The sequence below is a fragment of the Hesperophylax consimilis genome, chromosome 5, assembly GCF_061612785.1.
Source record: "Hesperophylax consimilis isolate HC1 chromosome 5, BYU_Hcon_1.0, whole genome shotgun sequence".
Taxonomy (NCBI): domain Eukaryota; kingdom Metazoa; phylum Arthropoda; class Insecta; order Trichoptera; family Limnephilidae; genus Hesperophylax; species Hesperophylax consimilis.
Genome location: NC_142840.1, coordinates 676,606 through 704,419, shown reverse-complemented (window position 1 = coordinate 704,419; position 27,814 = coordinate 676,606). Strand labels below are relative to the sequence as shown.

The window sequence follows — 27,814 nt, the reverse complement described above, 5'->3', positions numbered from 1 at the left end:
ACATACTACAAATAGTTGTTTATCGATATATGTATAATAAAGTTTAACCAAAGCATAATAAAATCCTAATTTATGAAAATATTATGGTTGAAATATTTTATGATAAAAAAGTTTTAACTCTTATTTTAAAATCTGTCAAATTGGCCATTTCATTACACATAAGGACCAAATCATCACTCTTATGGTAGTTTTCACTCAAATTAATTGCGAATCCTTCTATCGTTGTATCATAGTATTCTATTACATCAACTTTTTTTTGTTATTAAAATATTATGTACCTATTTACATTTTTTTATAAATATGAATTTCTAATGAGATTAACGTTATGGTTTTTTAACTGTTATGTATATCAAAGCTTAATGTAATTGTACAATAATAAAGCTTATAATCCAAGTTGCGTTTTATTTTGCCCATCAAGATAATGAAGACTTTGTATTTTAAATTTCTTTCCAGATCCGCAATACTACTATCGTGCAGTATAGTAGTCACTTAGAGGAGTCCTTTTAACACAGTGTCCTTGAAACTCTCAATGAAGGCACTGTGTTTTACTTCCCACAGTAGCATAGTAGTCACATAGAGGAGTCATAGTAATTTTTCATCACACAAAAAGTGATTATCCGGTGGTCTGGATTCAGCACGATGCAGTATGGCTTTTATATTTCTTTATACACTCCAATACTAGTATTAAGCACACCAATGCCAATGATCTCCCTCTTTGCCTTAATCAGACACACTTATCTATAATTATGAGAGATTTGAGGGTAGAGTAATTTCATTTATGTTTTTCTCGAAATAACCAAAAAAAATTGTGTGCATAAATTTAGTTTTTAGTATTAAAATTGGCTTTGGAACCTTTGAAACACCAGACCCTTTTTGAGGGAAATCAAAAATGAACTGTGTTTGAGACGTGTTTCAAGTGCAAGCGATTCTGTTACAATTTTTTATGCACTTTCTCATGGTATATGGGTTTAAATCACATATCAAAAAATTCCAGCTAGGGCGAAATTCCGCGAACGGTTTGTCGGTGGGAAAAAATACTTGCCACTGGTGCACAAACGGTTTTCCAGAGGTTAATCTGCAAAAATTACTTTACCATTGCATTACTTTGAAGACAATTCTATATTGAAAAATGTGGCTTGAAGGGTTTTTCCAAAACACAGTCGATACACTCGCAGACATATACATATTTCTCTGAAATTCGATGACATTACAGCAGTTAATATACGGGGAGGAAGGTTCAATCCTCAGTAAAAACCAAATAACAAATTGTGTAGTTTAAAATACATCTATTATTAAAAATAGAAGTATTATAGTAAAGATAAATTGTTTTTAAATGTTGATTTTTTAAATACATCTAATTGAATTTCACTTTTGTTTTCAGGAATGAATGAATGCAAATCTTAGAGGCGGAAATTAACCCACTTCCCATACCATCTACTACTACCCAGTAGTTGGTTGTTAGTATTTATATTTTGGGGAATGATATTTATTAAATCGAATGGCCTGAGATGCACAATATTGTAAGGATTACACACATATTCCGTGATTTACCTACATAAAGAAGTTATGAAGTTAAATGTATTTACATACTTTGTTAACCCTTCAGTACATTCATCACTCTTCTGCAGTTTGCAATATTTTCTGTGTATTTGAAATGCGCTATGTACATCTTATTTTTTAATTTTCTGTAAAACAAATACCGTTGTAGAAACTAGTTAAAATTATCTATCCGGTGTATGCATTTAAAATAAACATTACTATTTCTAAATAATAAAATTTTAATATCAAATATGAAAAATGTTGTCAAAAATGCTGACCACATTTTTATTTCAATCATAGAAAAATTGAGAAATCTTGATATTTTGAAAATACATTCGTTTTATTTGGGGAATTTGTAAGAATACTGTACCTTCACTTTTATCTCGTTCTTATAATAAAAAATAATTTTTAAAGTTAAACCGATTGTTACGATAGCTGCGTGAAATATGAATTATTCATTTTGGTTATTTTTAGGATTTTATTAATGGATTCCAGAAGAATTTTGAAGCAAACTGGAAGGAATTATTATTTCTCTTTCTAAAGTCAAAAAAAAAGTTTACTGTATGATAGAAAAAAATAAAAAAACTTTTATAAAATATGTACGACCTGTCATATATGACCCTCGAGCGCTGGAGGGGTTGAACTGAATAAAGCATTCACTTGTTATGACTTGTGTCTTAACATACTCAATATACTACCAGAAGTTAATGAAGAGCAGACAGTCACTTACTTTCCATCTCCCTCTTTGCAAGTCCAATTCTAAACAAAACTCATTTATCTACAGATCAACAAATTCATTTAGTTACTGGGTAGTAGCGGTTTAATTTCATCATCATCATGTCTCTATATCCCAGGATCCCAAGGAGGGTGAATGTTGGCCTCCTTCGTCTACATCATTTCACTTTCCCTGGGGCAACCAATTCATCGTTCTTTAAACGTCCTGTCACCTGACATTCTTTCCACACATCCCATAATAATAATTAGATTTTCGGTTCATTTACTTTCTGTGTGAAATGTTTAACTAATATGCAGACCTTTGTTCAGGGAAAATGTTCAGAGACATCACAGAGCTGGGAGTCCAGTGGGTCATCGTGGTGTTTTTTGTTCTGCTTCACTTGCTTATTCACTTTTTGGTTCCAGCGCCTGGTTGTTCAACGTTAGTCACTCTACTTGATAAATTTTAAGAAAATTATACAATTTTTTCACAAATTTTTCTGTAAATATTTTGAATGGGTTGGTATTTACACCTGACTTATCTTTTTTATGATCATTTTATTTTGATTATTTAACCTTCAGCATGCCAAGATGCATAACAAAACTTGGTCCCATGAGGGGTGACACTGCCTCCACGCATTTTATCATTTTAGTACCATTTTTCCCATTAATTCATACATTTTATTGCGAATTATTCTTATGGATTTTGCATTTAATGTGTTTTTATGAAATAAATGTTATAATATAGTTAATTTTGTAAAAAACCTACTCATTCATCAACAAAAAGAACGAGGCCCCCGGCCGCAATGGCTTGGGTTGACTGACATGTCGGTACATTTTTTTTTTTTTAATCTAGTACTTTAGCTTTTTTTTTAATGGTGTATTTTATGTTTGTAGGTTTTTTAGAAAATACCAAAACTAAAAAGCCTCTATTTAAAATTATACTTTGAGGATAGTAATATTAAAGATTTTGTATACCCCTGTTGGGAACGGAAGGGTTAATTGTGATAAATAATTAAATTTTAAAGGGCAAACAGCTACCATGCCTACACTTCTGAAACAATCTTATTTTAATGATAATAAATGTCAATGATTAATATAATAAATAGGGAGTACCAAATAGCACAAAAAACGTTCATAGATGGCACTTATTTAATTATTTTAGCTTTGAAATATTAAGATGAATTATTTGTTTGCATCTGTACATATGCAATATGAATAAATAGTTTTAACCGTATACAAATACTATATTGGATTCATCACCGATACAATATAGCATTTGTACACCTTCCTTGAAAGGATTGAGTTTGTATAAAGACAAAATTACTTAACAGAATTGAGTTAGTATAAGGACAAAATTACTTAACTGAATTGAGTTTGTATAAGGACAAAATTACTTGACTATTCATAATCATATTGCGTATGTTCGGGCTCAAACAAATAATTCATCTTTATATTTTAAACCATGACTTGCAAAAGAGTTTTTTCCTAAAATAATCAAATAAGCACCTTCTATGAAAGAGCAGATTGTGAATTCTTTTTCATTAAAATGAATTGCTTCTTATTTCTCTTATACGTGTACGAAGAAATGAGATATCGTAATCCTCAGTCCTTTAAGTCGATGGAGTTTAATTCAAATAAAGCTTTAATGCGACTCTTGCAATGGAAATGGTGTGAACAAATCAATAGGAGATTCACTCACTTGCAAATAGCGGTAGGTTTTGTTTTTAAATGATTCTATCAATATTTTGTCTTATTTTCTTTCAGCGGATATATGGGAGCTGGAGGGAAGCAGGAAAACCACGCTTACGAGGAGTGCATCGGGGGAATAACAAAGCATATCGATATTGCTATTTTGGGAGACAGCCATCTTTATCAGAGTCCAACTGCTAGACGTGTTTATGCCAGACGCGGAGCAAAGTAGGGACCGGTCTGGGGTAACTTGCAGAGCTCGCTAATGCAGTACTGGCAGTAAGCCTCACCGATTTTACCTTTTTCATATTAAAATATCAAAATATCATCGAAGGTAAGGTGTGTGGGGCTTACTGCCTACATGGAATGCAGGCGCCTGCGCTTATAATTTGCTGAAGGTTGTTTCATGAGTTTGGTTGGTTGCTTGAATAGCAGTACAAACTACATTATGTTATAGACTTATTGGCCAATGTGAAAATTGCTTTGCCACCTGTTGTGTCTGGTAACTAACTAAGATCACTCATTTTCTATTATTCTCAATTTGAACTGTGCTTAGCGACAGTGGCGGTCCGTGGAATGCAAGGCTGTAATGCAGGCTGTGCCTACTCTAAAAATAGAAGAGAAAAGAAAACAAAAGATACACATATCCATTCTTCCAAAACATAGCACAAGGAAACCTAAGTTACTTCAATTTAAATATTACCAATTTATATATAGATGGGGAGAGAAGAGATAAGAAGAGGCAAGAAGAGACAAGACAATACAAGAAGAGATACAAAACTCTACAATAAGATGCAAGAAAAACCAAGAAGAGCCAAAATGGGGAGAAAAGAGATAAGAAGAAGCAAGAAGAGACAAAAAGAGCCAAGAAGAGACAAGAAAATACAAGAAGAAGCAAGAAAAACAAAGAAGTGCCAACAATAGACAAGAAGATCCAAGAAGAGGCAAGAAGAACGAAGACATTAAAATGAAGAAAAAATAAACAACGCTCAATCAATTACTTTATTCCTGCCCATCCTAATTTCCAATATTGGCTTAATAGTTTGCTATGTATACCGGGTGATTAAACTCCACCTCCTTCCTATCCTCAGAACATGTGTCATATTGTATTTTATATACATATAGAAACCTTAATAATTAAAGCAACTTCATTTTAATATAACCTTTTGTTTAATTTCACTAGGACTGTTAGTCATTATAATATGTAACTCATAATAATGATATATTATCTACCGGTGCTCGGTGGCCAACCTCAGGCTGATTCTGGCTCGCCGTGCAACTTGTTACTAAAAACAACACAACGCAGGCGTAGGGCCCGCCTCAGAGAGACACTGATTTAATGTAAGCGGAGGGAAGTGGGGAAGTCAAATGGAATAGAAATAAACGGTAGCAGATGTGGTCATGTGTTGTTTAGTTCGAGGGGCGCCTAAAACGACAAATAGTTCCGACGTAGCACCTACCATTTACCATTGGTTTTGTGATATGCGCCAGTTCGGAAAAAGTGGGTACGGCTATTTTGAAGTTACAGCAAATTATCTGTAGTTGATAGTCAATCATTTTTGTGTGTCGAATGTTTAATGTTTAATGCACGTTAGGTTGGTATTATCATAGTTTATCATTTTATTTATGTAGCATCTTTTTTACAATGAATAGTTTAATAATTATCATCGTTTGGCATTTGACATAGGTAGTTATCTTGTTTGTGTAATAGTACATTATTATAATAGGTTGACGTAGGTTATACTTTTGCCGTGGTTCATATTTGAAAAGTTAAAATGCAAGGCCGTGTTCGAGAAGCCAAAAGAAATATTATTGTATTATTGTAGAAAGCAATCACTTTGTGGTTTGACATATTTAATAAAATAAAATACTTTTTTGTTTTAAAACCAGTATTAATTTGTACCCTGACGATGCTTAAGTAAAGCGAAACCGGTCGGTTCTTAAATTAATAAATATCGTGGTTTTAAAACAAAAAAGTATTTTATTTTATGAAATATTATTGATTTAGGTATATAATATTGTGTTCACGGATTATTGCCATGAAATTTCGTTGCGTTGATTTGATCTTCCCCTAACGAGCTATAATTGTACCTATGTAGGTATACACACATACTACTAAAAACATATGTTTGTTCCTCCCACTTTTCAATCCCATAAACTGCCTCTGCTGGTACTTTATTTCACAAATATAACAGCAATGAATAAGGACAGAACTAATGACTTAAGTAAGTGCTCCATTACAAACTAGTATCAGGACTGATAACCAATAACCAGCGTACAATGTACGAGAACTTGATTAGGAAGAGTAATGTGAATGTAATGATTTAATGAGTTTATTAGTTCACCTGAATAAAATATCCTCGCTGCGCTGATATATAATTATATTGACCTAATCCACCATTTCCAGGATGTCTGCTGTCAGTAGTCCACGTGTTCTTCGGCCTCCAAACCGGCAACACGCTGCAGCACTTCAAGGAGTGGAAGCCTCTCCTCAGCAGGTGGCTCCTGTGGGCAGAAAGAATGCAAGGATGTATAAGCATTGTGGTTAAGAGAGTCCACCGAGTTGGCCTCAGCTCTCCTGTGCACTCCCTCTAGGTTCCCCAAAGGCCCCTGGTTTTTTTTTTTAATGGTCCATTGTTGGAAATAGAAGATCCACCCGAGCAGAGCCACGAGTGCTGTGGTACCTGCATCTTAGAGGCAACATTCGTGACACTATTCTCCCGTGTCGTGAAGCCTGAGCATGGTAGCTCATACCTAGGCTTGCGAATAGTTGGGATGGCCATCGCAGGTCGTGTTTCCAGTCTCTGAGATATGGAATTGCCACCCTCCCGACGCTGCAGTCAGTTGAAAGTTTTATTATTTAAAAATGGCATAAAGAGTTATCATTGAATTCATGCATTTAACCTTTTTTAACCTTTATATGTTTGTTCTTAAAAGCGCCAAAGTATTTATTTACTTAATTTGTTACACATGATTATTGTGGTTTATTTTTGGGGTTTTATTTGTGTTGCGCTTTTTTTTGCAATTCTGTACAAATAATGTTTTATTTATTTATTAATTTTATTATAAAAAATTGATATTACTAGAATTTAAAAGTAGTCACGCAAAGCTGCCACAAGTTGTTTCATTTTAAGCCCACGAATTATTGGTGAGTTTTTGTTTTTATAACGCTTGTCTTTAAGTCCTAGAATTACTTTTTTGTTTTTTTGTAGATAACGTTGTTTGACATTAAGCCCGAAATTTACATAGTATCAGACAAACTGCTCAACATACGAGGGTTGTTCAAGATTAAAGACCGTTTATTATGCGGCAGTACGGGATACGATAACAGGAGCACAATCAAAGCTGATTGTTATTGTGAAATGTTAAAAAAAACTTTGAAGAGCGATGCAAAACAAGCGAACAGGAAGGTTGAGCTAGGGCGTTTGCTTGATGCATCACAATGCCCGCCCCCATACGGCAGCTGTAACCATAGCGCTCCTGCTAGGATATCCTTAGCCATCCGGCTTATAGCCCTGACCTGGCGCACAGTAATTTTTATCTCTTCCTTGACCTAAAGCACCATTTCATAAAATAAAAAACATTACACAACATAAAAAAATTTCACAACAAAAAAAAGTCCAGGAAGAGGTGTCAAGCTGGTTGCGGAGCGCTGCGGGTAATTTTTGTGACAAAGGGATCAAGTACCTTGTTCCCGACTCGAGAAGTGCGTTGAACTTGCTGGGGATTGCATAGAAAAATAGTGTAGACATGTACGAACAACGCCATGTACAAATTTTCTAGAATAAAATTTTCTGATTTTTAAAACGAAAACGGTCTTTAATTTTTGGACAACCTTGTAGTACTGACAAATAATTACCCATTGATAAATATACAGGGAGTCCAGGGATAAAGTGTGCTAACTTCGGGAGATGATTTTACATGACGGTAGAAGTAAAAAAGAAAATAACTCTTTTGAAATTCCATTCTTTATTCTCCCATACAAAAATATTTTTCCATAGAACATTGACGTTACAAAGATTACTTATTTTTCCATACAAACAATTACACTTCCTAACCTAAGAACTACCTTAAAGCGTTGGATTTTTAAAAAAAATCATCTATTTTACTTGTACTGTCATGTAGAATCACCCCCTGATTGATTGTGGACACCCTGTATAATGGGAAAAGGTACTTGAATGTTAATAGTTGGAGGCTCAGGACGCAGAGGTGGCGGGTCAAATAAAATTGTATAGAGTTCATGAAGTTTTTTTTAAATATTTAAATAAACCGAAATATTGTATAGCAGAAGCTACTCTCAGTATAGCCCTGGTAAGAGACCACCAATTCTCAGATATTGATAAAATTATCGATATATTAAGCAACTTTTGGCATGCTAGCGATATTTATAAACTGACGCAGATGTCGGGGATGCCTGAGGACGACATGGTACGATCAAGTGAACCAGATACTTGAGTCGGACCATGTCAAGAGTCGGAATTACAGAAAAGAATTAATAAGACGATGTATGAATGTAAATGAGGAAAGGAGTGTGTGCCAAGACCGAGTTGTTTGGCGGTCCATCCTATTTGTCTACCCCTGCGAAGAAACGACATGATTTATTCATACTGGGTGTTTACAGATGATCTCATTTACGTGAGAACAATCATGTTATAAAATAATGTAGTTAGTTAACTTAGACAGATTAGTTTGTCGTATTGGTCCTGCTTAGTTATAGATATAGTCGTACCCGTCCCTCAGATAAGTACCTAATTATTTATGTATGGTATCTAATGAGATTAATGTTTTTTCATCATGGTCATGATCATGGTTTTTTTTATTATTTATATCTAATCTCAATGTAATTGAATAATAATAAAGCTATTAATCAAAGTTGTGTTTTATTTTGCCACAAAAATATTGAAGAACCCAAAAACCGAGCAAGTGTCCAATTAGTGAAAGCGGCAGATTATAGAGCAAACATACAAAATATGCTAAAAATTATCTCCGTCGATCTTTTGTGAAATATCAATTTTTTTGGATTGTGTCATGTTTACGTTGTCAGAAAATCCCGCGTCAGATAAGACCAGTAAGTCCTGCTGTTGCTTAGTAATCACATAGAGAAGTCCTTTTAACACTTCGTCACACAAGCAGGATTTTCAGATTTGTTAGATCCCATTTTTTGGCAAAGTATGGCTTTTATATTTATTATACATTTTTATACTCATACTATCTACGCCAAAAGTACACGCGAAAGTCGACAGACACGAGTGGAACACCTGTCCACAGTTGATGTTGCCTTTATGAGAATAGGTGGTTTCTTTGACCCCTTTTAACTTTTGACCCCTAGTGTAAGTGGGCTCGCATGTGGAACGAGCTACCGGCATCTGTTTTTCCTCCTTCATATAATCCGGGCCTCTTAACTTGCAATAATAAATCCCTTCCCGCAGATCCAGATCACAGTGGGTTGTATTTACAGACCTATCGTCTCATATCATTCTGTGGGATGAATTTTTATCCCTATCTTTTTTTTAACTGATTTTCTGGAACTTCATTAAAAAAAATTATCATTTCAATCATTCATTTTTTAATTTCATCTCCGTTTATTTTTAGTTTTCAGTACTTTGTGAACATGAGCACTTGAACATATATATATATTGTTCTCCCCTCAACACTCAACACAACATGAGGCTACTTATGTGTTCAAAAATGTTTTCTTGTTACCTATGTGTATTGTTCACAATTTTTCTCAACCTAAAAAATTCAAAATAAATATTCATTTTTTTTATACTAATTCACGAAACTGCACACGGAGCAACTGTGTACTTCATTACTTGTTTCGAAAACACGAGGTGCAGTGTCTTCCTTTTGGATTTAGTTATTCCCCGTTTTTTTCAATATGCTCTGGAACGTTAGGTTTCGTACCTGATAGCAACTTGACAAACATAAAATTTCTAAGGCCGACCTTAAAAAGCAACTGAAAGTCTGCCGTTAGTAAAATTTACCTTGTGCCAAAAAATATGCCAGTTTATACCCTGATTATTAGTCAAGATATTATAGATGACGAGTTGACCACCACTTTAAATGTTTACTTGTATAAACTAAATGTATTCTTACTGCTAAAAATGTCACAATTTTCTATTTAATTGTTCAATGATGCCCCAATTCAATGAATTTATAAAAATAAAAATGTGATTATGTTGGTATCAGACCGATGTTCCCGCTCTTTTCCGGACGCGGTAAACTTGATCGCATGTTCTGCACGGTTTTTGTGTTAAAAAACCTTTCCGTTGCGAAAATACACCCTACACAATGTTATTATGACATTCCCTTGTGTGCTTGATTTTTTTCCAATAGTTTTTCCTATTAGTTTTAGTATTGTAATGTTGTATGTTTCCTTGTCATGAAAATATATTGTTATATATAATACTTTAAACAATACTGCATTACTAAATAAAATATATTAATTAGATATAATAAATACATATTTACGTACAATATTAATTCGGAATTGGGTAAACGTGACCATCAGTGAATATCGATCGTCGATGAATTTCAATCGCCAGCGTATTTGCATGAATTTCAATCACCGTAAATGTCGATCGCTAGTGAATCTCGATAGCCGATAAATTTTGATCACAAGTGAATTTTAATCGCCGGTGAATAGCGATCGCGGGTGCAAGAGTATCTGTGAAAAGTGAGCCGAGGCTATCGAGTTGCAGAAGCCGATATTGGTACATTCGGCCGCTGATGGCTGATTGTTGCGTCAAGTGTTTAGTTATCGCTTCACGCGTACACCGGACTGAGGTGCTCTGTGCTCTGTGTGTTGTGCTACGTGCTGACTTATAGACATCAGTTCGCTACTGAAGGTAAACAAAATTGAATAAAGTACTAAAACATAATGCAGTAAAACGAGATCATTTTATTTTATTTTATTCATGTTACAAAAAAATGTTATCATTTAACATTATTTAATTAGTGCTATCTACTTGTGATGCATCCGATAATGATTTACAAAGATATTTTTATTTTTATTCGTAATACATAATTCTACGTGTTTAATTGTCTTGTAGTGACTATCATTTTCTCTTCATTATTTTTTTTATTCCGAGCAAAGAGTAGTTTTTTATTAATACACAGATATATTCCGGAATTACATTAATGGAATATTGTGTCCCGGAACAGGAAATAATTAATAGCTAGTAAATAACTGCTATGTATTATTATTATTGAATAAAAAAAATTAATTATAATTAGAAACTCTTAAAAATATTGTTTTCATTTTTTTAATAAAATATGTGTTTTAAATAAACATGCTCAATGCTCATGTCCCCTGTCAAAAATTCTCAGTAAAAATTTCCCAGTAATAATGTTCCTTTCCAAAATGTTCCTAACCTAACCTAATCTTTTAATAAATTTATTTATTGTTATTGTGTTTTCCATTTGAGTTCTCTCCACTGTGGAAAATTTTTGCAGGGAAAATTTTAAATGGATTTTTTTTTACTGGGTACATTATGAGAAGGAACATTGTTACCGCCCACTATAAATTCTTCTACTTACATCTAGATACTGCATCAGCTGACTGATTCCTAGAAATTTAAAGTTTTCTTTGGGACCAGCTTTGCTATTACGGAAATTGATCAGAATTGATCACCTGCGCTGGTTATACGTACCTACGTATCTTTACAGGGTGTACGGTGCGCTTCTTCGGGGGATGATTTTAGAAGTAAAAAAGATAAATAACTCTTTTCGAAATTCTAATGTTTTAAGGTAGTTTAAAAAAAATTATGATTTGTTTGTATGAGAAAAAAAAACTTCTATGGAAAAATGTTTTTGGATGGGAAAATGAACATTTAGAAAAAATTTATTTATCTTTTTACTCATACCATCATTAGAATCATCTAGACGCTCTAGGAAGACATGAATCAATAATTATTTGTGGTAAAATGATGCGTTCACAATGAATGATGAAAGAAGTGTAAGGAGAATGAATGACGTGGAAGCGAATAGTGGAAGAAGAAGGAACGCTTGAGAAAGATATGGCACGACCAAGTGAATCCAATACTTACGTGGTGATAAATGTGGTGTTTATGAAACGTGTATGGATAACGTATGACGCGGAAGCGAATGATTTCCTAACTTTACTCCAAATCATTTATAACTCCGAGCAATGCCAGGTACCCGTCAGTTCGTAAATAATAAATAATACGCTTTCATTGTTATGTACAAAACACTTGCTTGTGATGCCTTCTGTTTGTCCTACTTGAAGTTTTCCGAAGATACCAGGAAATCACGTTATCTGTTGTTGTCATTACTTTGTTTCGTGTATTATTTTTTTTTTCATTCAGAAGAGATTTATATTTTAATTGATTAATATTTATTAATAAAATAAACATTTCAGAGAATATTTAGTACCTACACGGGAAAAATTTGACTGGTTTTGAGAATGCAATAGTGCCCAAAGAGTATTCCCAATTTTTGGTTTTCTCAATGACAAAGATGCCTATGTAAAAAAATAATAACACAATACATCCAATTATATTATCCATAACGAATAAAACCATAAGCTCCATAAATGTTATAGTTGTTGCACCTTTAATCCGTATAATTTATCAATTTGCTCATAAAACCAGCGATATTTTTTACAACACTTTTATTCATCTATAAAATAATAAAAACACATCAAATGCCAGATAAAGAAATTCCGTCGACATTTTGATGAAAACCCAAATGTTGTTTTCATCAGCGCGACGAGATAAGAAACAGATCTAAAATGACGCGCTTTTGGCGAAGTGGAAACGTCATAAATTGTGATAGCTGATACAAGTACTGTACTACTCGACTAGGTACTCGATAAGGTACTCGACTAGATATTCGATAAGGTACTCGACCAGGGGTAAAGGACCAGTATAGCATGCTTCTCATTTTTACGGTTAAAAGGTTTTATGAAATTTCATGTCTAATAAATATTAAATGGTAGTGGGTGCTGAGTATTTTGCTGTTGTCATTGGGGTTTCCATCGGTTCGAGAGGAACGCTGCGCGGCCTTTTTCATCCAAAACTTAAATTTGGATTTCATGCCAAAATACCCTATCAAACTGAATTTTATTCAAAGAGTGTAGCAATAATCTAGTACGGATATGTGACACTTTATTTGTATTCAAATATAAAACATGGGCAATTAAAGGGCTTAATTGAATCAATTATTTAAAAGCAAAGTTTAGTCTACATTAGTTTAAATTCTACATTCTACACAGTTTAAACTACACAATATATTCCTCTACCTTCGAAACTTTCGCATTTTGTGGATGTGGGGAAGAAGAAAAACATGATTTAGTCTTTAAACTACATAATGTATTCCTCTTCTTTCGAAACTTTCGCTTTTTGTGGATGTGGGGGGAGGAAGAAAAACATGATTTCTGGAGAAGCTACGATAATAAGCCATACAAATTGAAAATATCTCCCAAGTAAAAATAAATGCCGCCGACGGAAGTAGAAACCGCAGCCTTCTGATTCGACGCTCAGCTGCTCTAAAACACTATGCTACGTCGGCCAATCAGGCGAATAACTATTGCGTATAACAATTTGTTATCCTTTGTGCTACGCATAAAAAACCTTGTCTTATAATCACATCACAGGAACAAACAAGATGTGCAAATTGAGTTTGGTTCTCTCCTCTACTCACAACTTATCATTTTTAAATTAGAAGGATTCCCGATGCTAGGTAGTAATAACAGAAACCATTATTATCGCTGTTTTATGGTTCAGAATATTGATCACTGACAGATAGCGCATTAATTATATAGAATATTTTAGCTAAGAGCTCACAAACACCTTTAACCTGTTTCTCCCACAAACATGATCATTCCAATTCAAATGGGGATATTCAGACATACTCGTAAATATGTGCTTGTAAAATATCTGATTAAATCATTGAGTTATATATAAATAGAGGCTACATTCCTTGCATTATCAGCGTCAAATATTTTTCCAGTGCGGGAAGTAAGAAGGGGTTGTGGCGGCTGTCGATATCGAACAGAAGGGAGCAGCAAATGCTCCACGGGTTTTAACATTAATAAGTCAATTAACACGACTACTGATAATGATAAAAACCCTACTTACCTATGAAAGGACGACTTGTACAATATCTCAGCGTGCATGTCGGCATTTTGAAGTTATCCGCCGGAGACCTGTGCCTAACTGTGCTAATTTCTTTTTCACACCATTTCAAATTTTCTTCCCTAGATTTCAGAATGGATTTGTGTGGGGTATTGCTTGCTCAGTACTGGATTACCCACAATATTTTTACGAATCCTTGGTGATTTCTGAGAAGATTAATTGCCCACAAAATTTTCAAAATGGAACTAAAGGATGATTCCCCACAATCCTAGAGAATTTCAGCAAAAAAATATTCCCCATAATATTATAAAAACCACGGGGGGAAGGGTAGCTCGTGGATTTAGAAACATATAACATCCTACTTTTTTCGTGAGCAAAATTATATGTTTGATGCGTTTCGGATGCGTTTGGATGTTCCTCTGATAAAATAATTTAATATATCAATATTTCCTTAGAATATTCGAAAATTTCCCCAGAATTTACCTTAATTTCGTCGACAAAATCAAAAGTACCTGTTCCCTAAAAATTATTTCTATTATTTCTCCCCTAGATATAGGGAAATTCCCCATGACATCACATCACTGCTTGTAACCGACTGTTGACGAGATACCTCACATCGTACAATGATCTTCGTACTTCGAACTAAAAGCTGACTATCAATACACCTCATTGGATCAAGTATCGTTAGATGTCTTTGTTTGTCTTCGTGTAATGTTTTTAATATGAATATGTAGATATTAATATCTTGCCTGTTAAGATGACACAGTACCCTAAAATAAAGTCGGAACCTTAACGACGTAAGTGAATTGGACGGACCTGTGGTCGTATTTGCCACCAGGCCTAGAAAATTGATCTTCAGCGGGGTTTATTTTAAGTAATTCTGATAAAGGTATTTCTAAAATCAGGGATGTTTCTAAATTAACACCTCGGGAAGTTACTAATTCATCTTCTAGAAAAATAAAATCTGGTGTTTCCCGCTTATTTTGTAATTGAAAACCGATTTATACAATTTTCAAAGCGTTTTACATAAAATATTTTAAAGGTTCTTTTATTAAATATAAGTTACTTACATCCGTGGTACTTACATCGGTCTGAGAAAAAAGATATTAGGTATAGTTACGGAATTCGTCGGAATCAATTAAAATGTGAGCCTCGAGCAAACCCCCGTTATTACAGTCTTGGGTCGCCAAGCAAAACTGCTGTCATAGGAAATAAAAGTATAAAGGCATGAGATTCCATCAGACATGCGCTGATGAGAGACCACCATTCAAATTTGAAAGTTTGTTTCAAACTGGCTTCTGCTGCGTTAAGTGACTAGATCTGAATAGCCAGGTACTTTTCAACTGTCTCTCTTTTCCCTCGCCAACCTCCCACAGCCATGTAATATTCTGCAAAAAAGAGTGATTTAAATAGGGCCGTAAATCAATTGAACCATATTGATGATTATAAATTATAAAATATTTACCTGCATTTAATAAAGTTAGTGGGCCAATGTCAAATTGGCAAACTGACTCATTCCGCCCACCCTCTGTTCAACGCGAGGTTGATACAACCTTTCGTTTATTGAAAAAACCACTTTTGACAGGTTTAAGACTGCCGCAACAATTGAAACTTGCCTCTTGCGCAATACTCCAACATGTCTTGGATCGAGGACCCCGGAGATGAGATGTTCAATGGCCTGAATTTAACAGACCTGAACATAGACCAGGCTTATTTAAGGATGAACAGCTCTCTCCCTGATTCCTGGCTCTATTCGCTGTCAAAAGATTGTCACAACGTGAGTAGAAAATCCCATAATTTATTATAATAATGTATAAATGTAGCTAATTCGTGGAATACATTAATTTAGGAGTCACTTATATTCCTTCCATGACACATGTCTTTATTTTCTTTATTATATTTGAGTAATGACATATTTAAATCTTACCATCTATATTTTTCACAATTTTTATCTTCAATAATTGTAATAAATATTTTATTCCGGGCTACATTTGGGGGGTTGCACAATGCAACATTATCCATATTGTCGTATCACACAATAAAATATTTAAAATAAGAAAGGATGAAAATACAAATAAAATGAAAAGAAAAAAATGTGTTTTAAGAAGAATAAAAAAAAACAAAAAAGATCATTTATTATTTTAAGCAATAATTATTAGCCTGAAAAACCTCAACAGAAAAAATAGATGGCGGGAATTGAACCCACAGCCTTTCTGATTGCCGGTCAGGTGCTCTACCAATTGCGCTACGACGGCTTATTCAGAACTCAATACGTCAAATGATTTAATATGTACTGGTTTTTTCATTCAACAATTATTGCTTATTAGATTTTTCACTACAAAACAACCAACTTTTATTGTTTGTAGGAAATAATAATACATATTTGGATTATTTGTGTAGCGCTGTTTTTGTGCAAAATCACCTCAAGGGCGCTGTACAAATATGTAATACATTTCTACATATGTTTTTGTTCCTATTTATATTTTGTACAGGATTTCACTTTTTGTGATTTATCAGATGTGTATATATATTTATTTATTTATTTATTTCACGCCTATTAAGGCTTTTACATACATATATATATAAAATATTTACGAAATTATACATGAAAATAGTGCAGGAAACGACTATTAAAACAATTGCAGAAAAATAAATATAAAGTCAAAATATCACTCAACTTGATCTACACAGAATGCAGGCACAACATATAAAAAATCCAAAATATTTTTTTCTATTTCAGTTGACAAAATTATTATATGTTAGTCAAATCAAATTAAATACCTTTATTAAAATATTCCAATACTCGATGAAAAAAAAACTTCAATAGGGTGTGCTTATATATTGAAATTGATGTACTAAATATATCAACAACATCTGAGTATTTGTTTCCTAGCTGTTGAATCCGTCGCATAGAAGTATGATATTGGGACGTTGACATAGAATTGCTACAATAATATGGTAGGTACTGTCTTGAAACCGACCTGCTTGGAGTATGAAAAGAGATTACATATAATAAATCAGGGGTATCAAACATTGAATTAATGATTTTATACAAACAGGTTAAATCGGAAATAATTCTGCGATCAGATAATTTTATTAAATTTAATGAACAAAGTAAGTTATCGTAATTTAGGTTTTCTCTAGGAATGCCCATTTTGAAATTTACATATCTTAAAAATTTATTTTGGATATATACCTTCATCTTTATATAGCACGTTCTATCAGGTGTAACTACTTTGTTACCGCATAATATAATTAATGATGGCACAAGATTTCCATAATATTGTTTTTGTATTACTTACCTACTTAAGAACCCGTATTCCTAATTTCTACCGATGTATAACACATTTCCCTTGCGCATTTGAGGTGAAATTACACTAAACTTCGCCATAATGTAATGTTATTATTTCTCCCTTGAACACTATTGTATTTATTATGTTATTTTTTAAGATATTCCATAAAGGTTCTGGCTCTAGGTACATTTGCCGAGTCGAAAAAGTTATTATATGAAATTCTCTCGGTATCGTCGCATAAAAATCGCAAAGTGTGCTTCGAAAATTATTTAAAACACATCTGGTTATGTTATCTAACATGTTGCAGGAATCAAAACACATCTGGTTATGTTATTTAACATGTTGTATGAATCAAAACACATCTGGTTATATTATTTAACATGTTGTAAGAATCAAAACACATCTGGTTATCTTATTTAACATGTTGTTTGAATCAAAAAGCGTTTCTTTAAATAATGCTACTCTAGACATTTTTGCTCTATTTTAAATAAGTCGTGCTTTATTGAATATTTTTGCCTACGACCATAAATCAACATTGGCATTTGCACACCTTTAAAGCCATCTTCTTCTTATTTTTGAATGCTAACTAGGGATCCTTAACCCATATTGTTTTTTTTTATTTTACAAATTGAATAAATATTAAAATTACATCAAAAATAGTTCCTATTTGAAAAATATATTTGACGATTTTACAACAAAAAACAACAATTTACCAGATTTAGAAAGCAATTCTGTGTTTTCTTTGAATTTTATTAATTATTATTATTATTGTGGTAAATTAACATATTTTAAACTTTCGACAAATTATATTTCAGTGCCCATACACAAAAGTAGCCAAATTCGATTCCCCTGATAAAGTCATCACATTAGAAGTAATTCAACAAGAATTCTGGAGAGTTTTATCTAAAGATGTCGGTAAACATTTATCTCAAGACGAAACACGGTAAAGTGATTGTTTGAATGAATGAAATAAATAAAGCGCAGCTAAAATATAATGTATGTATAAAATAACTAAAGGTAATTGTTATTGATTTTACAGTGATGTACTGTGTGAATTTACACCAGAACTGGGAGAATTTGGAGTATACAGATTGCAAGCTGGGAAAGATTTTTGTGATTTTACAGTAGAAAAGGAAGCAGTTAATATTTATTTACGTGAGTTTTTGTTTGCTTACGAACGATTTAAAGTTTGAAATTTTTGTGTCAAGGATTTTTCTGCCTACTCCTTGTTCTATGGTCATTTATTGATCGAGGTTTATTTATATTCACTATTATCATACTCGTTATTATTACCTTATTAATAATAATCGTGTCATTTTTGTTTTCAGCTATATTAATATTATTTTTCATAATATTAGGAATATTAGCAATTTGGAAATTTCTATCTCCCATCGTCATGAGAATATTCTTCGCTAATGAATCTTCCAAAGAGAATGAAGATGATAAAAAGGTTGAGGTTAAGAAGCGAGTGAGATCACTGGACACTTTCAGGGGGTGAGTTTTCTAAGGTTTTATTCGTCATGCAAAAGTTCCAGCATCTGCAAGATTTATACGCTTATCTCTCAATTTGATCCTGCTCTACACTCTTGGCTAGACTGCTAACTCGCTACATTATCGTATCGCGCAGTAGTTACATGAATTCTTATTGCTCACCTCGAGCCTCACTTTATTTGACAGGACCTTTTGTTAAAACTCATCATGCCCAAGTTATATGCGTATGCTAGAGATTTATTGTGTGGTGGTTTTATTTGAAAGAGGGAGACATTAAAACATAAATAAACCAAAGTTAGAGTTGAAATCCATTAAAATGGCATAATGTCGAAACGTGGACATCCGTTATTTCAGCTTGAGCATAGTGCTGATGATCTTCGTGAACGATGGCGCGGGCAGGTATTGGTGGTTGGAGCATGCCACTTGGAACGGTCTGACCGTAGGAGACTTGGTGTTCCCCTGCTTCCTCTGGATCATGGGTGTTTGCATCCCCATGTCCGTCAAGTCCATCATCACCAAGAACCTCTGCAAGAAGACGGCGCTTTGGAACATATTCCGGGTAAGTCTAATAATGCCATTTCAGACCGCATTGTCGCGTCGGTCCGCTACAGCAGTGCTCCGCAACCGGTGTGCCGTGGCACACTGGTGTGCCGCGATGCCGTGAGCCGGATACAGGTATGCCGCGGTCAAATTCAATGTATTTGACATTATAAAATATTTCGTTATGTATTTAATATACAATGACAAATTATTTTTCATAATATTGTCTATTTTTCAAAATGTAGTATAGAATAATTATTATAAATAAATAATTTTTCAATGTTCCTCCAGCGCCTGGTGCCAATTGTTGAAAACTGCGCAGTGTGCTTTGTACCTTTGTACGCACCATGGCCGCGCCAAATTAGTCGTACACAAAGAAAAAATACCCTTATGCGCGTCGCTAAAGACTCATGCGCATGCGTTATACCGCATTTTCACGCGTTACATCACGTTATGATCACGTTGACTCGTCCGTCATTATTGTCGTGTGTTTTAACACAAAGTTAAGTAAACAAGACCGGTCGATGGCCGAGTTGACATCGCGTTTAGGTCCCACCCAGGCGTAGTGTGTTAAATTCCTCGGCTGGCTAAGTCCTCCATCACAACACAAGCTACATTTTCAGCTTACTGAGGTGGTAGTAGGAGATTTTCAAATATTGTCAGGTTATTCGAACCCGGGAATGTTTGTCTTTCTTTAAAAAAAAAGTTTCTACCTTTAACGATAATTTTACTCTTAATTGTGTGTGGTTAGCGTTCTTCGTGTGATACATATTTATTGGTTTTATACCCTTTTCAATATGGATAAAAAAAAACAAAGATGAAAGTACGAAGAAGACTATATTAAATACACATTTCCGACAAAGTAATCTTAACACTACTTCCATTTTCAACGACATATATATTATGTGAGCAAAGTTTTTCAATGCTTGTATTAATTAAAAATGATAAGCGGTCATGCTTAAAAGGTCTTGACCAAGAACTTCGGGTTGCGCTGTTAAAAATCGAGCCGCATATAAAACTTTTGTGTTCATTGAAACAAGCTCAGATGTCACATTAATTTTTTTATTATTTTATAATAATTATTGAGATTACTTAAAAATAAATATGTTATAGTTATATGTATGTATACATTTCAAATAAAAAACAAAAGATTATTGTAAAATTTGTCTATCAATTTAATACCTATATATTTTAGCTTTTGGTGTGCCACGGAATTCTTGGAAGAATTTTGGTGTGTCGTAGGTGAGAAAAGGTTGCGGAACACTGCGCTACAGGACCGACAAAGATCGCCATGTTTTTGTCTGTCCTGAATTTCTAAACGTTTTCTATCTAATTATCTGAATCCTTTTTTACCATAGCAATGCTCGTGCATTCCATCATTTCATCTCATCTCATTCCCAGCCTGTTGAGTTTTGGAGTTGCAACTGCGCTTTCTGGGTCGACCCTGAGCCAAACGGCGCGGCGCCTGGCGCTAGTAAAACCCTCAAGGGCGCTGTATTAAGTGTTAGGTATTAACGGCTTTTTGGCTCCTTGGCGCCTTGGTAAGTCGGCGCTCAGAGCGGTCTGCTCCAATTGTGGCTGCACAGGTCCGGCCCTGTATGCTGTCTCTTTGTTTCTCTAATCTATTGGTATTGGTATTTTTATAATACTTGTTATTATCACTCTTTTACAAACGTAATGTTCTAGGTGTACCTCAAGTTCTTGGTTCCTCTTTGACATCCTTTCCCAACAGTTTTTTTTAACTGTTTAGTAAGTGAATATCGTAAATTATCAATGTTTTATTTAGGTATTTGTAAAAAGCATTAACTTTGTAGCTCGTCAAAATTTACAATAAAAACATATATTTTTTTTACTGACCACTTTTATTTTATTTACACCACCGGTTTCGGAAGAACCCTTCCTTGTATCACAAGAAATAAATGTATGTGTTTTTATTGTTTTGTTTAGGCTTCGTAGTTCGCCCGCGGCTTCGAAATGCGAAATGTAAATCTAGCAATGCTAAATACCACAATGAACTGGCATGAATTGCGGAAATTTACGTAAATACTTTTGTCTTCTTTTCAAATATGTAAAATGTATTTATAATGCAAATTTTTTGCACCTATAAATTGGTTTTATTTCTTTGGCAAGGCATGAGAAATGGTTAAATGTTCTTATTGCAGCGTTCTTGTACTCTGTTCCTGCTCGGCCTCGCTTTGGGCTCTATATGGGGCCCCTATTTGGACGACTTAAGGATTTTTGGAGTCCTACAAAGATTTGGAATTTGCTACTGGATAGTAGCGTCCATTGCAGTTATCACGGGGAAGAAAAGAGAAGTTCCTGAAGTGAGTATTACAGAAAAAAGCAGTGCATATAACTGTATCTGATGTAATAGTAACACCCCCGCAGCCAGATGACCAACCTTGGGTACATAACTTGATTTGGAAAGAATGTAGTCTGTACTTCCGCTTGTCACACGTTACAGTATGTCCCCGATAACTTCATCAGAGCTAGGCAGCATAGGATTATTTTTTTCCAAGAGGCAGATCCGACCTATCAATGATCATGCCTTTGGGGAACACAAGGCTGCATCTTAACTGAAGTAATTAATAAAATATTATTAACCGTTAAGTTTATGAATTGTAATTTGATTCACTGTTCTTCACAATAAACAAATAAATTGTGTAAATAAAATATTTTTGTCGAGATAAAATTTACAAAAACGTATATGGTTTTTATAATGACGTCTAAAATAAACTATCGATTGTTACGGTTAAACTAAACATTGTGTATTTATTCACATAACAAAATAGTAAAAGTGGATGTCCGGTGTTTTTTCTTCTTATTTAAATCACTTCAAGTAACTTTCAAGTACAGTGAGAACATAAAACTGCACTTTTTTTACTCGGGTATCTATTGATTCTGGAGTAGAGATAAGAATTGTTTACAAAGCGATGTGGATTTTTAAATTTTATTTTATCATGTACGAGTATTAGCACCAATAAATTGACCTGTGGTTTTCGGTGACCGGATAAATAATGAAAATGATAATTCATCACATCTTTAAAAAGTTATGTAATGGAAAGCGATAAAACAAAAACTTTATTAACTGGGTTAAGTAGGTTAGGTTAGGCTAGGTTAGGTTAGGTTAAAAAAAAATCATCGTTTTAAATGACTTTATATCACTTTTTAAAGGTGTGTTGAATAGTCACTGTGTTGAGTTATCATGGAACCGTGGTTTTTCGCCTTTTTCTTGGTCTGCATCTATTTAGCTTTCCATGGGGCACCTAGTAGGTAGATCATGTTTTTTAGAGGTCTTGTCATCTGGCATTCTTTCCACATAGTCAGCTCATCGCTCTCTTTGCGACCTTAATAATAATTATTTCATAATTGTAACTAGATTTTAAAATTTAAGGTTCATTTACTTTCTGTATGAAATGTTTAACTAATAACATTTTTTCAGGGAAAATGGGGGAAAATGTTCAGAGACATCACAGAGCTGGGAGTCCAGTGGGTCATCATGGTGTTAATTGTTCTGCTTCACTTGCTTATTCTCTTTTTGGTTCCTGCGCCTGGTTGTCCAACGTAAGTCTAGTACTTTTGAAATCTTTAACAATCTTTGGGAGTTTCGCGAATTTCTTTTTGTAAATATTTTTAGTAGGTTTTGATCTTAATTTTTTTTATTAATATTCATATCAATGAACTTTTGAGAGACTAATTACATTTTGAAGGCGAAACAGCTTTCGCGGGAGTATGTTGCCAAATATTTTATTTTTTATTATTTATTAACTTTCAAAAATACAGTTTTTTACTATTAAGTCCCGTTAAACTCATTGATATCAGTTTTTCAACGGGTTTTTTTAACAATTAATTTTTAAATACATATACAATTTTAACAAGTTTTTTTTTAATAAAATATACACATAATTACATTAGAACAAAAAAATTCTTTCACATAACCATTTTTTTAACAAACATTTCCTTTTGTGGGTCAATTTACAGCTTTCTATTGAGTTTGGTAACATGTTAACACATGTTAAACACCTTAAGAAAAAAATCTTATTTTAATAATAACAACAAAAATGTAAGTCATTGGAATAAGGTCCTCATTTGGTTTTATTTTGTTTCAGTGGATATATGGGAGCTGGAGGGAAGCAGAACAACCACGCCAACGAGAATTGCATCGGGGGAATAACAAAGCATATCGATATTGCTATTTTGGGAGACAGCCATCTTTATCAGAATCCGACCGCCAAATATGTTTACGAATCGGGTTCTTTTGATCCAGAAGGGATTTTTGGTAAGCACACACAACACAATACCAAACTTTACCTATTGGATGTTTTCATTAGTTATTACATTATTGATATTAAAATGTCCGAGGATTGATTGTGTTGTATAGATATGCGAAGGAGTAATAACTCAAAACCTAAACGTTGATTCGTAATTAAGTTTATGAATTTGAATTTAACACTTTCGTAAGATTAAGATTGAAATATAAATTCGTAAAGCTGAGTGGAGTGAAGAGATGAACTCCCGATCAAGTCTCAAGAGTTAAGATCGCGATGATTTCCCGGTCAAAGCCGGGACTTGCAGAGGTCTCTAGTGGGCTGAAAGCTGTTGCACGAGTTTCGTTTATTGCTAGAATGGCAATGCAATATTATGTTATAGACTTACTGGTCAACGTGAAAATTGCATTTACAATCGCCTGACACGGAGTCTACAAATTTGGCCCTTTATGACACGAGTGTATGAAAGTCATCACTCAAAACATTTTTGCTAACTTGGCATAAAATGCCAAAAATCGCTGGAGTGGTTATGAGAACTAGATTGGGAAGACTAATGCGAATATAATCAGTTAATTAGTATACCTACCTGGATAAAAGTCTTGGTATATATCTAATCCGGCTAAATACTGTGACGGAAATGTGCACACACTATACAGGGTGACCGGATAAATCATCAAAATGATAATTCATCACATCTTTAAAAAGTTATATAAAGTCATGGAAAGTGATGAATCAACAACTTTATTAACTGGGTTAAGTAGGTTGGGTTCGGTTAGGTTAGGTTAGGTTTAATTTTTTTTTTCATCGTTTCTAATGACTTTATATCACTTTTTAAAGGTTTGTTGAATTATCACTGTGTTGATTTATCATGGAACCCTATACATATATCCTCGTTGAGCTAATATATTATAATGACATTGACCTAATCCACCATTTCTAGGATGTCTACTGTCAATAGTCCACGTTTTCTTCGGCCTCCAAGCCGGCAACACGCTGCAGCACTTCAAGAAGTGGAAGCCTCTCCTTAGCAGGTGGCTCCTGTGGGCAGCTGCCACCGGCCTTGTCGGGGGAATTCTCTGCAACTTCTCCAAGGAAGACGGAGTCATCCCAGTCAACAAGAATCTGTGGTAATTTCAAACAAACAAAACAAACTTACAAATTTGTTTGTTTCGGTTCAGAAAGATTATTCTAGAATAAGATGTTGTCAATATGTAGCAAAAAAATTACAAAAGTTGTGGGTATTCGGAAATAATATAAGACTGATGTAAGCGTAACGGTTAAGATTGAGAAAAATCGGATGAACGTAGAAAGGAGTGCAAGGACAGTATGAATATATGACGCGGAAGTTAGTTGTAGAAGTTGGAGACGCTTAAGGAAGACATGGTATCATGGTAAGAATCAGAATAACAGAAGAGTTAGGCCCGGTACATCAGTTGGTTCGTATTCTGGCTAAGAACGACATTTCTCGCTCAAATTTAAGCGGACTAAATCGGCCGCTCTCGTTTTTTACACAAGGGTTAGTAATGAACACTGGTTTCATATGGTTTACATTAGGATAAAATTTAAAAAATATAATATTTGACATCATATTAGAACGAATGTGATGTCAAAAACATAAACTCTGTATGTAGGCAAGGAATTGACGAGTTTGCCTCATATTTTTTATTGATTCTGCTTAGTTGTGCCTTGTGCCAGTTCCACAGAGAGAAATAAGTAACTGTTTGCCTATGTTCTGCTCAGGTCCCTTTCCTTCGTTCTGGTGACCACCTGCTTCGCCTTCACCGTCCTGTCGGTGTTCTACCTGCTGATCGACGTACTGCGCTGGTGGGACGGTTCGCCCTTCCTGCAGCCGGGCATGAACTCAATCACCATGTATGTGGGACACAGCATCTGCTACAGCATGTTCCCCTTCCACTGGAGGGTGCCTCACATGCGGACGCACTTCGTCCTGCTCATGGAGGCTGCCTGGGGCACTATGCTCTGGATTCTAGTGGCCTTCGAGATGGCCAGGAATAAAGTATTTGTTACTGTCTAACTATCTACTCCATTATATAGTCCAATATTCCATTAGCTAAAAGTATAGAACAGTTAAAAAGACATTAATTTTAAAGGCATATAGTCCCATGGGCGGTGGCAAACTGTGTGCTGTGATGTTTGCGATAAATTCGTGCATGCGTCACCTGCGCTTATTCCTCAATTCTGTAGTGCTTTAGGTCGCCTTGAATCCGATCTTACTATACAATGTAAAATGTCTGTATAATGAGCCCTAAATAAAAAATAAAAATTTACAGTTAAATTACTTTTTTATCATGGTTTTCTTATTTGTTTTGACTCTGTTACCGATGGGTGCCATTGTATAGCCAATTGTGTCAGAACGGTGTGGTCCATAACAATTTTTAGTAAATAGTATTAATTTCACGGGTGCAAACCATTTATAAATCGATAGGACAGAGTACCTATTTATTTCAGGGTATACATTTAAAGTTTTATTGCCATTTATTCGTATATTGCCCAATACTTATATGTACATTTAGTCGTTGGTATGGAAGGTTGTTAAAATAACTGGCCTAGTCATATGTGAGATGAAAATAAGCAAAACAGTATGTTTTTTACTATTTTACTTTTTTCCTATGATCTTACGACAAAAGAACATTTGCAAATCTTTGGAAGAAAAAAAAAACGTACTTATAAATTGTACAACCAAGGATCAGTAAAGGGAACCCACTAAGGCACTGCCTGTGTGTGGGTAATATAACCAAAAAAAACTAATAAAATAAGAAAAGAAATACATAAACTTTTTAAATAAAATTATGTAAAATACAACATCAAGGAAGTTATATAAAGGTGGTTGATTTTGATACAAATCAAAGGTTTTATTCTGGGATTGATTTTTAATTCTAATTTGACTTTAAGTTTGCACACTTGACTTTCAAAACAAGATGATGATTACTGTCTACATTAGTTTAAAAAAATATATGTGTAAGACCCGATCATCGCCGGGAACTTCAACTAGTTATTTATTTAAATATAAAATACAGGGTTCTAAAACAAAAATATAATTTACTGTTCTGCACACTTAACTTTGCAGTCTGCTGTTTTGTTATTGTACATAGATTATGTGTTTACAAAAATACAGATTTTTATCAAATTTCTAATTTATATTTATTCTTAAAAAGTTGTTATTTTTCTTAAAAGTTGATTTTCGATTTCAATAATTGCGTGATATATGATTTAAGATTTTCACGGCCAAAAGTATTTTTGTTATTTGTTTTTGGGGTGTTATGCCGTGTTGCGCTAACTCCTTATTTAGCCAACGTTTCGGACAACGTTACAGTGTCCATCATCAGGGCAGATGTGGCAGAAACGTTGGCTAAAGAAGGAGTTAGCGCAACATGGCATAACACCCTAAAAACAAATAACAAAAAAATATATAATATTGCGTGATATATTTATAATAATAGATGGTCTCAGTAAAACTAACTAGTGAAAAACCACCTCTGTTTTAAAACGCAAAAACCTGTTCAGTTGAAATTGAAAAACTTGTTCATTATAAATCATTATGGTTGATTGTCAGAAGATCTGTAAGATCGTTGGCTCCAAAAATAGGAGGTAGTACAATATAATACTGCTCACCTTTAGAATCATAATTCAGTAATCTCATTTCAATTTAATACAAAACTTGACAACACTGATTAAAAACCATTTGAAAACCATGTAATGTGCAATGCCATAAGAATTAATTAAAAACTGATTAAATTATTAACGAATCTGTGACAGGAGAATTAAAAAAAAGTGGGTGTGTCAAGCCTACGCAAGACAGAAGTGAAACTTCTAGTTTCAGCTGATGCTTGGCGTGGCGCAGTTCGCTGGTGTCTGAGAGAGAGGAAAGAAGAGAAGAGAGAGAACGTTCGTGAGCGGCTCCCCCACCTCAACAAGGTTTCACTTCAAAAATGCCACAGCCGAGAATCGAACCTCGCTTAACTGATTGAAAGCCAACCACGCTGAGCACCAACTGTAAGCAAAGCCGCATAAATTGATTATATTATGTAGGTTCTGAAAATATGAGAGCTTGTTATGTTTTATAATGTTACCTACATCACACCCAAAATATAATATATTTTTAAAAATAATGTACAATGTACAGAAATAGAATCCCACACAAGATCGCGTAGTGCGCTCT

General features: G+C 34.1%; 1 protein-coding gene across 1 annotated transcript; it reads left to right on the top strand.

The window, feature by feature from the left end:
- Nucleotides 1–10,720: 10,720 nt before the first annotated feature.
- Nucleotides 10,721–25,996, top strand: Hgsnat (Heparan-alpha-glucosaminide N-acetyltransferase). The gene is made up of 11 exons (XM_089631952.1): nucleotides 10,721–10,793; nucleotides 15,628–15,819; nucleotides 18,151–18,278; nucleotides 18,375–18,490; nucleotides 18,664–18,829; nucleotides 19,181–19,385; nucleotides 21,529–21,690; nucleotides 22,809–22,930; nucleotides 23,476–23,645; nucleotides 24,575–24,761; nucleotides 25,375–25,996. The coding sequence occupies exons 2-11, from the start codon at nucleotides 15,679–15,681 to the stop codon at nucleotides 25,667–25,669; spliced, it is 1,692 nt and encodes a 563-aa protein (XP_089488078.1). The 5' UTR covers nucleotides 10,721–10,793; nucleotides 15,628–15,678; the 3' UTR covers nucleotides 25,670–25,996.
- Nucleotides 25,997–27,814: the final 1,818 nt, after the last annotated feature.